This window comes from Diadema antillarum, unplaced genomic scaffold, assembly GCF_040938485.1.
Source record: "Diadema antillarum isolate AM-2024a unplaced genomic scaffold, OU_Dant_1.0 scf00000004, whole genome shotgun sequence".
NCBI lineage: Eukaryota > Metazoa > Echinodermata > Echinoidea > Diadematoida > Diadematidae > Diadema > Diadema antillarum.
In genome coordinates, this window is record NW_027270893.1 from 1,396,330 (window position 1) to 1,411,163 (window position 14,834).

At 38.2% G+C, this 14,834-nt stretch overlaps 1 protein-coding gene across 1 annotated transcript in view; it reads right to left on the reverse strand.

Moving 5' to 3' along the window:
- LOC139709860 (kin of IRRE-like protein 1) overlaps positions 1-4,256 on the reverse strand; it is a 29,180-nt gene extending 24,924 nt beyond the window's left edge. The window contains exon 1 of the mRNA XM_071621850.1: positions 4,165-4,256. Coding sequence (XP_071477951.1) covers positions 4,165-4,249 — 85 coding nt within the window. The 5' untranslated portion in view covers positions 4,250-4,256. The remainder of the gene's footprint in view (positions 1-4,164) is intronic.
- Positions 4,257-14,834: the final 10,578 nt, after the last annotated feature.

A 14,834-nucleotide genomic window follows, 5' to 3' on the forward strand; every position in this document is an offset into this window, starting at 1 on the left:
CCTTGACCACACTCTTCACTTTCAACTCTAATAACTTTTGAAAGGATAGTGCTACTGCTTTGAAAGTTGGCATAAATTATGGACAGAATGTGTTAATGAGGCATGCTTAATTTTAGTTTAATCTGATAATCCCTTCATTGTTGTTACTCTGGTGGTTTACTTCCTGTTTTTTGTCCCATTCATCGCACAGCCAGCACGGTTTGGTAAGATTAAGCGCTTGAATAGACACTGTACTTCAGAGCCTCTTTTCTCAGTTCACACTTTTCCTGAGTTTGTGCTTTCTTTCCAATATTTAGATAGGTTAGGAGAGTCCATTTGATTTGAGTAATACATCATTTCAAAGCTTAAAGTCTGCTCTTTCAGAATATGGTCTTAACTAAAAATTCATGTCTGGCGACTTTTTGTTTGTTTTGAGATGCAGGGTCACATATGTTAGTACCCAAGTTCCAAGTATCTAACTGTTTTGTTATTATGCATTTTTTCTCATAATATTCTGAAAGGACTTCATATAATAAAGTTCAAGTTTCGAGCTCCAGTTTCAAATTTCTTCTCTTTCCTTCATTGTACAAAACGGTAGTTTCGACCTCTCCTGAGTCTAGCATTTCTTCCTGTCCTTCTCTCCTTCTTGTATCCTCTCTCTTGCCCCTCTTCTTAATCTTATTCCTTCTTTCCCTTCCATCAAAGTGCAATTGATCCATCACAAAGTGGTGATAGTAAAATGATCTCTTTTCATCTTTCATTAGTAAACTGACCACATAGGCCCCTGCACTGTTATTTTACATTCAAGCTTTTATTTTTTAATACATAGGCCCACCGCAAACCTTTACATTGTAGATGGGAAGTAGAATGGGTATTTTCATGACCAACTGGCCATGGAATGATGATGTAGATTTTAATATAGTTCAATCTAATCACTAATTTCATTTGTCACAGCCACACTGTGCATGATTTCTGTCACAGCAAGAAAACACTGCTGAAGGTATTACATGACAAAAAGTGTCCCTTTTGTGTTAAAAGCAAGGTTTGCGAGCTGTCAGTATCAGTTCCATCAGGGGGCTTGTTCTTTGATTAGCGATGAAGCAGATTTGTTGTTTTCATTTATTTAATGCTACAGGCCTTCAGTCCGTGAAAAAGACTTTAGAAAGTGAGTGGTATCGAAACTTCACTGGCAAATTGGCAGCAGCGTGAGGCTAACCACCAAAGTAAACCTAGATCAGCGGGGTGTCAAACGTGATCCCTGAGGCAGAAGTGCACAGCACTCACTATGCATGCAGCAGCCAATTCCGATATGGGATCATCTCAGAAGTTGAACAAGAGCTCTGACTTGTCTTGGTCCCAATATTCATCTCTTCATACCCACTCCACATTCATTTATGAGTAGACATGGTGATGGTCTCCCTGCCTAAAATTCTACAGTTTACTTTGCACGCAAAATCATGACTAACTAGAAATGTCGCTACAGCGACTGGTTATACCCCCGCCAAACAACATTTCATAAGCTTTGGTCAAAACAACATTTCATAAGCTTTGGTCAAAAAACTGACGAAGTAGTTAAATCCGCTAGATCTTTCCTTGATCTTCTGCCATTAATATGCCGTTACCATGGCAACGTACTTTCGGATACTGTCGAAAAATGCGTCTTGCACATCTACAACCAAAGGCACACATCTGTACCAAGTTTCATGGAAATTGGGCAAAAACTGAGGAAGTAGTTTGCAACACAAAATTTTCCATCATTTTGGCTCATAATATGTGAGCTGTTACCATGGCAACATACTTTTTGTCACTGTCAAGAAATGTGTCACGCTGACCTATATCCTAAGACAAACATTCAATATAAATTCCATGAGAATTGGAAGAACACTGATGAAGCAGTTTTGCCATGAAGCATTTTGCCCTATATTTTACCAATAACATGCCGTTACCATGGCAACGCACTTTTTGCCACTGCGGAAATATGTGTCTTGCACATTAACATATTCAGATGAACATCTGTACCTAATTTCATAAAAATTGATCAAAAACTGTGGGAGGAGTTCGCGACGCAAGATTTATACCCATTTTTGCCCATAATATGCCGTTACCATGGCAACGTACTTTTGCGTACTGTCAAAAAATACGTCTTGCACATCTACAACCCAAGGCACACATCTGTGCCAAGTTTTATGGGAATCGGTTGAAAACTGAGGAAGTAGTTCGCGACGCAAGATTTGCAACGGACCGACCGCCCGACCGCCCGACCGACCGCCCGACCGTCCGTCCGCTGATTCCTATATACCCCCTTCAAACTTCGTTTGGCGGAGGTATAAAAAGCAAATAGGGCCTACACAGCATCCTTTTGGCCAATTCCATTAAAGTTAGCATTACTTACAACTCTTTTCCCTTAGAAGTACCATTGATGAGTTCTGACATTTCATCTGTCAGCCATTCCTTTATTTTATGAATAATGCTACTAACTTGTAATTCCTGTTTTACTTCGTTGTCAAATGAAAGGATAGATCCATTGTAGTGAAGAGAAAGTACATAGTTCAGTCGCTTAGAACACAGAATGGATTTCCTTGCTACGAATGCATTGCGCGCATTGCCTGGAAACCCCCCCCCCCAAAAAAAAAAAACAAAACAAAAAAAAAAAAACAAAAAAAAAAACAAACAAACAAACAAACAAACAAAAAAACAAAAAAACAAAAAAACAAACAAACCTGCTTTTTAAAGATATGTAAGGCCTACAAATTGTTAAATACTCTGTTATTGCCATTAAATAAATTTTATACAATCTATCACCACATTGTATTCATAACCAATCTTAACTTTCAAAGTAATAGATCTACTTAGTTAACATAAAATTTAATCACTCATCTTTTCAAAAGTTATTCAAGTTGAATAAAGTGGAGTGTGCATGTTTTTAGGAAATGAAATGGGGGGGGGGTCCAAGACATACCTACATTTTGTACATACACTAACTACAAAAATTGTTCCAGAAAAACTGCCAAAAAACCTAATTTCCCAATTTTTTTTTTGTGATACCAAATTTCATAATTGCTCTTTAAGAAAAAGAAAAAAAGAAAGAAAATAAAGACTAGGTTGACCTGTTTCACCTATTTTGAGTCCTCAAGTAAAATCAGCATAACATGCGACTCTTTGTCGGTTTTGGGATGCACAGTCACATTTCTACGTTGCATCAACTGTCAATGTTCAGTAGTCCTGCAGCTGTTATCAATCTGTACTGTACACTGCACTGGTGATTAATCAAAATCATTCATCAAACTTGAGTGTAGTAACATGTCAAGACTATTGCAATGTATGAGTAATTATCACATCCAATAAAAACTACCAAAACAAAAATAATTCTAACTTTATGAAAGTGAGTATTATATTAATCATGCTGACAATGATGACATGATGATGATAATAATGACAATAACATACCAGATGTTATCATCATCATCATCACAATGACAAGAGTCACACCTAGAGCAGAAAACAGTACCCACGGTATTGGTATACAAAAATAAGTGGCAGGGCCTGGGTCTGAATCCTGAAAAACATGTAGGACCCACAAAGTTTGCAAGGGTAAATACTACACTTAGAAATTAGAATATTCCACATCATCAAAATATTTGGGCAGGTCTGTTCCTTTGGATAATTTTATTCTTTTGAAGCAAAAAAAAAAACAAACAAACAAAACAACCCACAAACACAAAACAAAACAAAAACAAAACAAACAAGCCAGCATAGCAAAATAACACTCAACAAAATAAAGTTCACATACATGTAGGGCCTACCTACAGCACACTGATTAACATGATTTACGTACAATGCATACATGTACAAATCCTTTCCACAGGCCGACACATGAAAAAAAGAAGAAGAATGCAACAGTTAGATTCTAATGTTTAGGCCTATATTCCCACCTTCTCATTGATAACAAACACAACAATTCACACTTACTCTTCATTTGTTTGGAGCACAACATTTTGTAAAATTCCAACAAAGCATCACCATCAATGAGGCTTTGCACGACCACTAACAGTAACACTAAACAGATATTTTTACTTCAAAATTTAGCTCGCTAGCTCCCCCCATACACGCAAGATAAAGAGGAAAACAATAACAAAGAGTGAAAGAAACAATGCAGCAATCCCTCCATTGTGTTGGAAAATTTACCAAACATCGGCTGCGTCGAGTGTGGCGACAGCAAAGTGACAATGAACAGGAAAAACTTCACACACATCCATAGGAAAGACATCATGCTGATATCGGTCAACAGTAACACTCCAATTTGATGGTGATGCGTGGTTACTTCTTTCAGTCAGAGATCGCTTCACGAATGTCTATGTGTCGAAATTTAGAGCGTGACTCTGTGCCTGAAATACCGCACATCCAGTTTTGTAACAACGTAAATTTATCGCTACATTCACAAATATGAAAGTTTTTAAGTTAGCCTTTCTTCTGCACTTCAGTTGATGAGGCGAGCAGCGGGAGTGGTATTCCAGTAGGACTGGTCGCGTGTCGCATGGCAAACAAGAAAATTTACAAAACTGCTTCTCGTCCGAATCCCCCAAATCGCCACTGCTCCACTGTCTTTTGATCGTATCAGTGCAGCTCAAACGTTAGCAGCCCAAAAGCTTTATAATTTGCGTTATTGGAACGAAATACAGCGAGATAATTCCGCAAAATTAATCTTAGCTTAGTCTGCAGGAATCTTCAGCTGTTTTGGAGAAGAGATCAACCTCACTGCTGCGATGCCCACGTCAACAGCGGCAGGGATCGAGAGGAGCTGAGAGGGCGTAGGGCTACGGGCCGGGTCCCGTAGTGGCGGCGGGGGTCCGCACACGGTGCTCGTGTAGTGTACAAGCAAGGAGCAGCTCCTTGGTACAAGTGTACACGTTGTACGTGAACAGTGGTAGCAGGGAGGTGGGAAGAGAGTCTGTGGTGGTGGGTCCGCGAGCTGCGAGATGCGCAAGAAAGTGGAGGATATTCCTCACGGTTGATGCAGAACAGTAAAGGATCGGAAGCGAAGATTTGCAAGCTAGGGCACATCGTTAATCGCTTTCACGCAGTGCATGTAATCGTGGAGTTGATTTCACGCTGTCAATGATCCATTTAAAACTTTTGTTAGCTAAAGATGAAAAATGAAAGGAGATGGCGAGGTACACACAGCCACAGGTGTTGAGATGAAGATGCGCGCTACATACACGCAGGCGCCAGGCATCAGCAAAAGCACGCAAACACATCGATATGAAGCTATGAAAAGTAAACCAACAACAAAACGCTGTAATCGCATTAACACGCGCACGCGCGTGAAGTCACAAAACTAGAAGAGATCTTCCTCTCACCAAGAGGTCTAAACTCTCTTACTCTGGAGCTGTGGTCCTCTCAAACAACAATAGGAGCAATAGTTTACACTGGAGCGTATTTTTCCTAGCCAAACTTCTGGGCAGAAACTAGGTTTATGGTAATTTCATCGACGTTGCAGAAGGTAATCGAGACGAGGTTTTGTTACAGACGAGATGATAGTCGTGTAAAGTGACCAGAGCCTGTCGTTCGACCGTCATCGCCGGAGACCCACCCGCAAACAAGGTGCACTTTATATTTTTACGAGCGCGAGCTGAAGCTTGAATCCTCTCTCTGGTTGTGTGAGCGGTCTCTCGAAGTCTTTCCCCAAAGGCAAAACAGCAAACTTGTAAGTAATGTCGTTTTTGTCATTTAATTCTCCCCTTTTGTTGTCGGTCCCCTTTCTGTCACGAATCCTTGAATGAAACTTTTGATTGGCCTTGCGTGTCACACGTGGAAGACTGACATATAAACGCCTTTCTCTTTGATTTCAACTGCGCTGCTTGACTGAGTCCGGAGGTAGAAAGGCGCAACAATCACATCACACACTAGTAGTAACGACACAGATCGTGTCTGCACAGTCAGTGAGAGCTCTGAGATTGTGTTGATCATAAACAGTGGACGTTTTCAGAGGTTGAACCATGTTAACCATTCAAGAGCGATGTCCAACTCTTTCTGTTCTTTTCTCCAGGTTTGTTTCGCTGTGTACACGCGGAAAATGAATACATCCCATCCCTCATATTAATGTCAATTTGCCTCATCATTTAATAATCATCTGTTACACCGGCCCCCCTCCCCCGGAACAATGAATTCATGTTAGACAGTGGTAATAACTAGTATAGAAATCTAACATTGTTAGATAGGCTTGAGTAGCCTCTGATTCGCAAGGCTGTGTGTACCTGGCTGTGTAATGATTACTGTTGAAATTTCGTTTGAGAGAATGGAATCCAAATGGCGAAGGCAAATAAAATGGAGCCAGAGGCCAGAGGCAAGAATTGTGGTACATGTATGGTGAATATTGAAAGGTAAAATACCATGTACATGAGAAGATGATTTACTGTACTGAGCATTTGCCATTGTGTATTCAATACAAATTACTTATTTTGATGCATCTGATCCTAAATTTATTCCTATAGGCCTACTGTGTAAAGTGGATAACTCCCATCCCATTTATAAGAATCAAGAAAACTCTGACTCTGCATTCAATTTGATATGAATATCATGATTGCAAATTGTTCAAATATGCTGAATTTAATAATCAAACACTGATTAAAAATGCAAATATGCTGTAGAGTGTCTAGATATGTCATACCCTTTGAACAGTTTAAGATTGATGGGTAGCACCCTACTATTGTAGTACTAGGGTCCCTAGTGATAAAATCAGATCTTGTTATGATTAGTTTTCATATTGGAAATGGTATTGAATGAAATCTAACCTGCAATTTGATCAAAAACTAAACCCTTCATGAATGCTACAAGAAAATTTTACTTGCACATGTCCAGTCCTCTACACACACACACACACACACACACACAAACACATACGATGTACACACAATCTGCAAGAATCAAATCTTCAGGATTGAAGGAGACAGATAAAGAAGAAGAAGAACAAGAAGAAGGAGGAGAAGAACATTCAGCCAAAACCATATGATGGAATCCTACTGTACACTACATGCAAATCAATGTGCTTAAAGGGTGTGTACAGTTCTGATCGAGGTAAAGATTTAGCTTGTAACATTTTGTGAGATATTCAGAAACCACTCTCTGAGATGTCAAAGAGCATGCAGTTCTAAGGGGTATCAAAAGTTTATTCGATGAAAATTGGTTTTGAAATGGCCGAGATATCCAAAAACAAGGTGAAAAAAAGAGATACTAATAAAGTTGGGGCATGTCGCCTTTTATTATTAGCACTTTATCTCGGCCATTTGAAAACCAATTTTCATCAAATAAACGTTGAATCCTTCTTAAAATTACATGCTCTTTCATGTTTCATAAGAGGCTTTTCATTATCTCAGTTAGGAATGTTCAAAACATGAATCCCTACCTCTACCAGTACTGTACAATCCCTTTAAAGGACAAGTCCACCTTCATATACATGCGGATTGAGTGAAGGCAGCAATATTAGTACAACACATCAGTGAAAGTTTGGGGAAAATCGGACAATCCGTTCAAAAGTTATGATTTTTTAAAGTATCTGCATAGTCACTGCTGGATGAGAAGACTACTACAGTGTATGATGTCATATGCGTACAACCATATAAAGAAAATAAAAAGAGAATTTCACAAAACTTTACTTTTTTGAATAAAGTGCAAATTTCTTCGACTTGTTACTGACATATGTTAAGGGTTATATTATTCCCCCTGCCTTCTGAAAGAGAGAAGTCAAGTGTTCTTTTGTTATGCGAGAAAAGTGAAAATATGTTGAATTTTCTTTATTCTTTCTTTATATCGTTGTACTCATGTGACATCACAAGCTATAGTAGTCTTCTCATCCAGCCTGGACTGAGCAGAAACTTCACAAATTAATAACTTTTGAACGGATTGTCCGATTTTCCTCAAACTCTCAATGATGTGCTCTACTAATATTGCTGCATTCACTCAACCCACATGTCCATGAAGGTGAACTTGTCCTTTAATAGAGAAGACGTGCATAAAAATTTGTATTTCGTATGAAAAAGTTTGAAAATGAATTCAATTACTTCCTGTTGGCTGTGGCATTGATGATATTTCTTTGCTGTTTGCAAAAAAAAAAAGAAAAAAAAAGTTCATGAATATCCAGCTGTTTTGCTCCTTGAATTATGGATCTACACTGAGCAAAAAAGAAAGTAAACACTTTTTCAAGTTCACATTGGTCTACAAACTTGTAAAAGATTTTAGTGAAAATCAGTGTATGAAAGGTACCGGTAATTTAATTGGCTATCAAACTAGTAGGTCAATATAAAGGGATACTTTATGCATGAGTGAACTTATTTGTTTTTGTCCTCCGAGGCACAAAAGTAAAAATTGCCAAATTTGACACATGCTGTTTTTCCTTTGGAAATGCCCTTCAAGATAACAATTATAACAATAGACCACTTTAACACAGTGAAAGACATGAATGAAACAACGAAAATAAATTTTCGTTCTCACAAACAAAATCAAACTTACCTAAAGGGGGAAAATTTTCTGTGAACCCAAACTTCAAATGACATAGGGAGTGAGGGCACAAAGATTATTAACTTTAAGAATTAAATCATTTCTCCTGACTTGAGAAATCAATTCAAATTCCCACCATTTTTGTATTGCTTCTCATATTTCTTTTGAATTTGAATTTTACAGAAGATTCTTCATTTTCTTCCATTTATTTCCTTTATTGATCTTTTGGGCTTCAAAGATATCACGGAGGTCATGCTCTTTATTTTTGCCACTTAATTCATGTTTTGTATTATGTTAAAATTGTCCTTTGTTCTTTATATTGTTACATGGGCATTGGAAGAGCACTTATGAAGAGCAATTTTCACTTTTGTGCCTTTGAAGAGAAAAAATGAAGTTGTCCACTTAATATGAATGCATGAAGTGTACCTTTTTATTGACTTACTAGTATCAGGTTGATAGCCAATTAAATTACCTTAGTTGTACAACGTTACCTTTAATAGTAATTTCATATGGTTTATGGTTTCATCATCACCCTAATTAATTATCATTATTTGCTTGAAGCCAGTCTCCTCTATTTCAAAGCACCAACCATTTTGATGTAACAAATGGGACGTGCAATCCAGCTTGCCATTGTGTCGTATTTATACGATCTACACAATGGCGAGCTGGATTCCCTATATTCCATATAAAACTATGTTGTATGTGACCCTGCATCACAAAACCATCAAAGAGTCGCCAAACAAGGATTTTTATTTAACAGGGAATAATTTTCCTGGTATCGCATTGCAATTTGCTATGCATTTTTACACCACTGCTACACAAACTATCTTGTGTAGCAGTTTTCTTCCATATTAGAAGTGTACATACTGTAAAGGATATCATTTGAAATATTGTTCATCAGCTGAAATTGCTAATCAAATTTGAGTTGAAAAATTATTCCCTGTTTAAGAACAGATTAATTATGAAAGAGCAGACTTTAACCTTTAAAATGATGTACATTGTCATAACTCAATTCAGATTAACTCTGTATACCTAGTATTGGAAAGAAAGCGCACACTCCAGAAAGGTGTGAACAGAGAAAAGAGGTTCTGAAGTATACAATTGTAGGGTCTATTCGAGAGCTTTGATATTTACAAAGCTGTGCTAGCTGTGTGATGAATGGGACAAAAAAAGGATGTAAACCACAGGAGCACCAGCAATGAAAGGATTAACAGATTACAGTAAGCTGAAATTGTGTGTGCTTTATTAAGAGATTCTGTCCATGATTGATGCCAACTTTCCAAGCAGTAGCATCATCCTTTGTGAAGTTATCAGAGTTCAAAGTAAAGAGTACGTGTAAAGGGTTCTTAACCCCTTGAGAACGAGTCCTGAGTATGCTCAGGCAGGTGTCTATGGGAAATGTGTGCTGTAGCAAAATCAGTTTGTCCTCGATGGGTTTAGATATCAAAAGAAGACTCTAAGACACACTTTTACACCATGCTACAAAAAAAAAAGTGTTCAAGAAAAAAACAAACTGATAAAAACACAATCTCCTGCACAGTAAGCAAAATTAACCATAGTTTTTGCCATGCCTGTATATAAAGACATTTGCCCAAAATGTCCGATTCTGGCACATGTGGAAAAACTGTAGTATGTGCAGGGCATATTAAAGGGATGGTATAGTTTTGATTGAGATCTAACTTCAGGTTTCTATTAAACAGTCTTTGGGTGTGGTGATAATGAGAAACCTCTTAATATGAAATGTGAAAGAGCACGTAATTCCAAGAGGAATTCAATGTTTATTTGATGAAAATTGGTTTTGAAATGGCTGAGATATCCAAAATGGAGCGATCCTAATAAAAGGTGGGACCCACCTTTTATTATGATCGCTTTGTTTTACTTTGTTTTTGGATGTCTCAGCCATCCCAAAACAGATTTTCATCAAATAAACTTTAAATTCCTCGTAGAATGTTGTGCTCTGTACTATTTCTTGGTATCTTGCACAAAGTGAAAATCCTCATCTCAATCCTTATCTCCACCAATACTATATCATCCCTTCAATAACTTCATAGTGAAAATGGTGTAGAAGACAAAACATAATCCATTATGCCCTGTAAAAACAAGCAAATAAACAAATTTATCGAAATCATACAGTATATATTTATCCAAGCAAAACTGTAACGATGAAAACGAAAGGTTGGTTCATAATCTTAAGGGCTTTTTACACTTGTAAATTTTTGCTTAGCCCCGGACCAACGGTGGGGCTAAGGGGGGGTCTTAGCCCCACCGTTGGTACGGGACTATCCTTAGCCCACTTTCTGTTTACACTCGTTTTTGCCAAAGTGGGCTAGCCCCACCGATAGTACGGTACTATCTGGCCCTGCAAAATAGCAGGGGTTAGCACCGCAATTGCGGTGCCAAGCAAGTGAGTGTAAACAGAACGAAAAAATAATCCTGGGCTAAGCGACGGAGACGAAGTCCGACCCTCACTGACCAATCAGAAACGAGTGTAATCAAGTGCTGCCGGTGCGTGCGTGTACGTGTACAGTACACAGCGTAATTATGAATATTCATGTGGTTTGGAAAGTCCGGTGCTAAGAAATACAAGTGTAAAAAGGTCAGTTTTCTCCTTAGCCCCGGACAAGAGATAGTACGGGACTAATTCGCCAGTGTAAAAAGCTGAAAAAATTGGTACGGGACTTACGATAGTCCTGGGTCAGAGAAAGTCCGGGGTTAAGAAACACAAGTGTAAAAAGCCCTATACAAGTGTATGGGCCAGCTAGTGGAAAGGAAGCTCTGAGGACTGTCGATTGATGGGCATTGTCTAAACATGTGTGCTGGCAGACCAGACCTTGCACACAGTTTATGTGGACACCAATCACATCATGGGCTTGGGTTACTGTAAACATCCCGCTCCAACCGTAAACACTGCAGGGGAGAGTGGCTAGGGGATGCTTGATTGAAAGAATGGAGAAAGTGAGTGTGTGGTGTTGTGAGTTCATGCATAGATTGAAGTCAGAGCAGTGGATCGTGTGGATTGGTATTTGCAGTAATACAACTGTAGATGTGTGTGTATCTCATTTAGAATGCATCGCTAGAACCCTCTGAATGTGATTTCATGACTCTGTAGAACAGCATGCTTGGCACTAGACATGTTCTAATCTAATCTAATACATCTGGGCAGAGGGTAAAAAACAAACAAACAAACAGAAATAAAAACAACAGAATCTCCTGACAAGGATGCCATATGTACAGCATATTTGCTCTATTGTAGCTCTTCCCCTTTTACATTGTACAGCTGTACTTTCTTTTGCTCATGTTTACACCTGCACGAAATGTTTTGATTGTGACGTATTACAGCAACTTCCACACTGGTGATTTGGGATGAAAATTAGGAAAGAAACAGATACATATTTTTTAAAATTTTTTTTTTGAATCTCTACATTGACTTTGTATCTAATTCATGGTACTCACATGCATTCTGTGGTCACAACTTCAGTATCCATCATTTGTTCTTTTTAAAAACACAATTTTACACACACACACACACACAAACACACACACACACACACAAAAAGAGGCAGTCAGGAATGGGCCTACATGGTGCGCTGTAGCTGTATTTAGTACTTCTATGCATGCTGTTTTGGTGCCTTCTTCCATGAGAATAGAGAAAAGGGAGAATCGATAGATTCTTTTTTGGCTGGATGCTCTTCTAAAAGTCTGCTTCAAGAAAGGTACAGAGAAATTTTAATATTTTCCGGTACCACTTTTGTTGGAAAGCCTTCTGATGCAGGATTCCAATCTGAACCATGACATAACTAGAAAAGCACTCTGGGAGCGCAGACCTCCGCCAAGCAGCCACTTTCCACCGATGATCTTGCTCTTCCCAAAGAGATTTTTCTCCTCTCCACCACTGGGGAAAAGTTCTTTGGGCTCTTCTGTAGCGATCAGTTATCCGTTAACTACTTTTTAAGTTATTTTGCACGTACGGACAAACGAACGAACAAACAAACAAACTAACAAACAAACCAACGGTTAACAAAAACATAACCTCCCTTGGCGGAGGTACAATGTAATGAGAAGAAAATTAACTTTGGTGAGTGGCCTGCATGGATGCCCGTACAGCCTATAGGTTGTGGAGGCTCACAAGATGTACATATCACAATCTCTATTATGCTGCTTTTTCTCCCCTTTTCTATCTTACCAGGTGTTACCAAGGAAATTGTAATACATTCCCACAAGATGATTCAGAGGACTCTTTGTCATCGTTGGCTCATCTCTTTTCATCTGTTCATCACCCTCGTCCTTCGGCTACCTTCTGGTGAGACAAAGAATGAAAGACGTCCAGCAGATTATCCTACTCCTTTTCTTCCACCTGCTCTTCTGTCACTCCCATTTTACATTCATTCACCTTTCGTTTTCCTTTGCCAGCATCCTCTCTCACCATCTTTTAGTTTAAAAGGACTGTGCAGTACTGGTTGAAGTTAGGCCTACATTGTAGGATCCAGCTTGTAACATTTTGCGAGATATTTAGAAACCACTCTGAAATGTTAAAGACGATGCAATTCCAAGGGGAATCAAAAGTTTATTTGTTGAAAATCGTTTTGAAATGACTGAGATACTTATATCTAAAAACAATGTAAAACAAAGAGATCCTAATAAAAGTTTTGGCCTGTAGTGTCAATTTTATTAGGATTGCTTTATTGGATATCTCAGCCATTTCAAGGCCAATTTTCATCAAAGAAATGTTGAATCCTTCTTAAGATTATTCTTTCATATGTCATAAGAGGTTTCTCATTATCTCACACAAAAGAAAAATGTTACAAACCTGCATCCTCATCTCAACCAGTACTGTACAGTCCCTTTAAATCCTTCTATCACATATTTTACCAGATGTGAATACGGGAGTTCCCAGGATCTCCTTTCATTTTTCCTTCATTGGAACCACAGACTGTCAATTAGGTCTTCATCACTCCATACCATCACTCTTCTCATGGATTTTCTTTTTCTCTGTAGGCCTATCTCCCCCATTTTCTTTCATTTTATGAATTTTAATTTTCTTTATTAAAAGGTGCCATTTATGTGAATTGAATGAAAATGAGCAAAATAAAAAGTGATTTGAGCCAACCTGAACTGGCAAGATAAAAACTGCTTAAAAGTTGCATAGAGATATATTAATATTCATGATGATTCATGTATGTTCAGCTGAGGTGATCATACAATTGTATCTTCATTGGAGCCTTTTAAAGGGACTGTATAGTACTGGTTGAGGTGAGGATTCATGTTTTGAACATTCCTATTAACCAAAGTGAGATAATGAGAAACCTTTTATGAAATATGAAAGAGCATGTAATTTTAAGAAGGATTCAACGTTTATTTGACGAAAATTGGTTTTCAAATGGCTATTTAAAGATATCAAAAAAAGTGATTATAATGAAAGGTGACAGGCCACGCCTTTTATTAGGATCTCTTTGTTTCACCTTGTTTTTGGATATCTATACTGCAAGCCATTTCAAAACTGATTTTCATCAAATAAACTTGAATTGATACCCCTTAGAACTGCATGCTCTTTGACATCTCACAGAGTGGTTTCTGAATATCTCGCAAAACGTTGAAAGCTCAATCCTCAGCTCAATCCGAATTGTACACACCCTTTAACCTGTGAAAGAGTCATTGCTAATACATGACAATCCCTGTCCCAAAATCCTGTGAAGGTTTTCTCTTCATGGTACTCTTCATGGTATGTGCCATGTTATGCACGTCTGATAAGCAGGAATGTGATATCTGGTTGGGCAGCTCCTTGAGATGTACATGTTGTAGAGTGTACACACATGTGCAGCAGCAGGTGGATCAAACTTCAGGGATCATCTAAGAAAAGTGTGCTCAGTGGATGCCATGTTGGGTACTAGGTAGGCCCTACTACTTGTGCAATTTGCCTGCTACAGGTAGCTGTAAAAGTCTAAAGTCGTGTTTTTTATGAGTGGTCGAAGATAATCCGGATGTTTGGAAATAAGTCATATAGGGCCTATGTAGAACACATGAATCATGCAGTAGGCCTACATTGTAATGTCTCATAGCAGTTTATTAGACTAGTAATTTTCACATTTTACATTCTCACTCTTTCTTCTCTTTTCTGTTTCTCTCTCTCTCTCTCTCTGTGTGTCTCTCTCTCCCTCTATCTCTCTGTCTAATGCTTTTTGTGGTTACTTTTGAAGTTTGACATAAATACCAGCATTTTTTCTAGTTCTTTGTTTATTTTTTTGACCTTGAGAGAAATGTACAATGTAGGCCTACTTGCATGCCACTTTCATGTTTGCATCAGAGCTGATATTTGTGCTTGTTTTTAAATTTGCAAATGGCACCTGACTCACGAAATTCGTTAA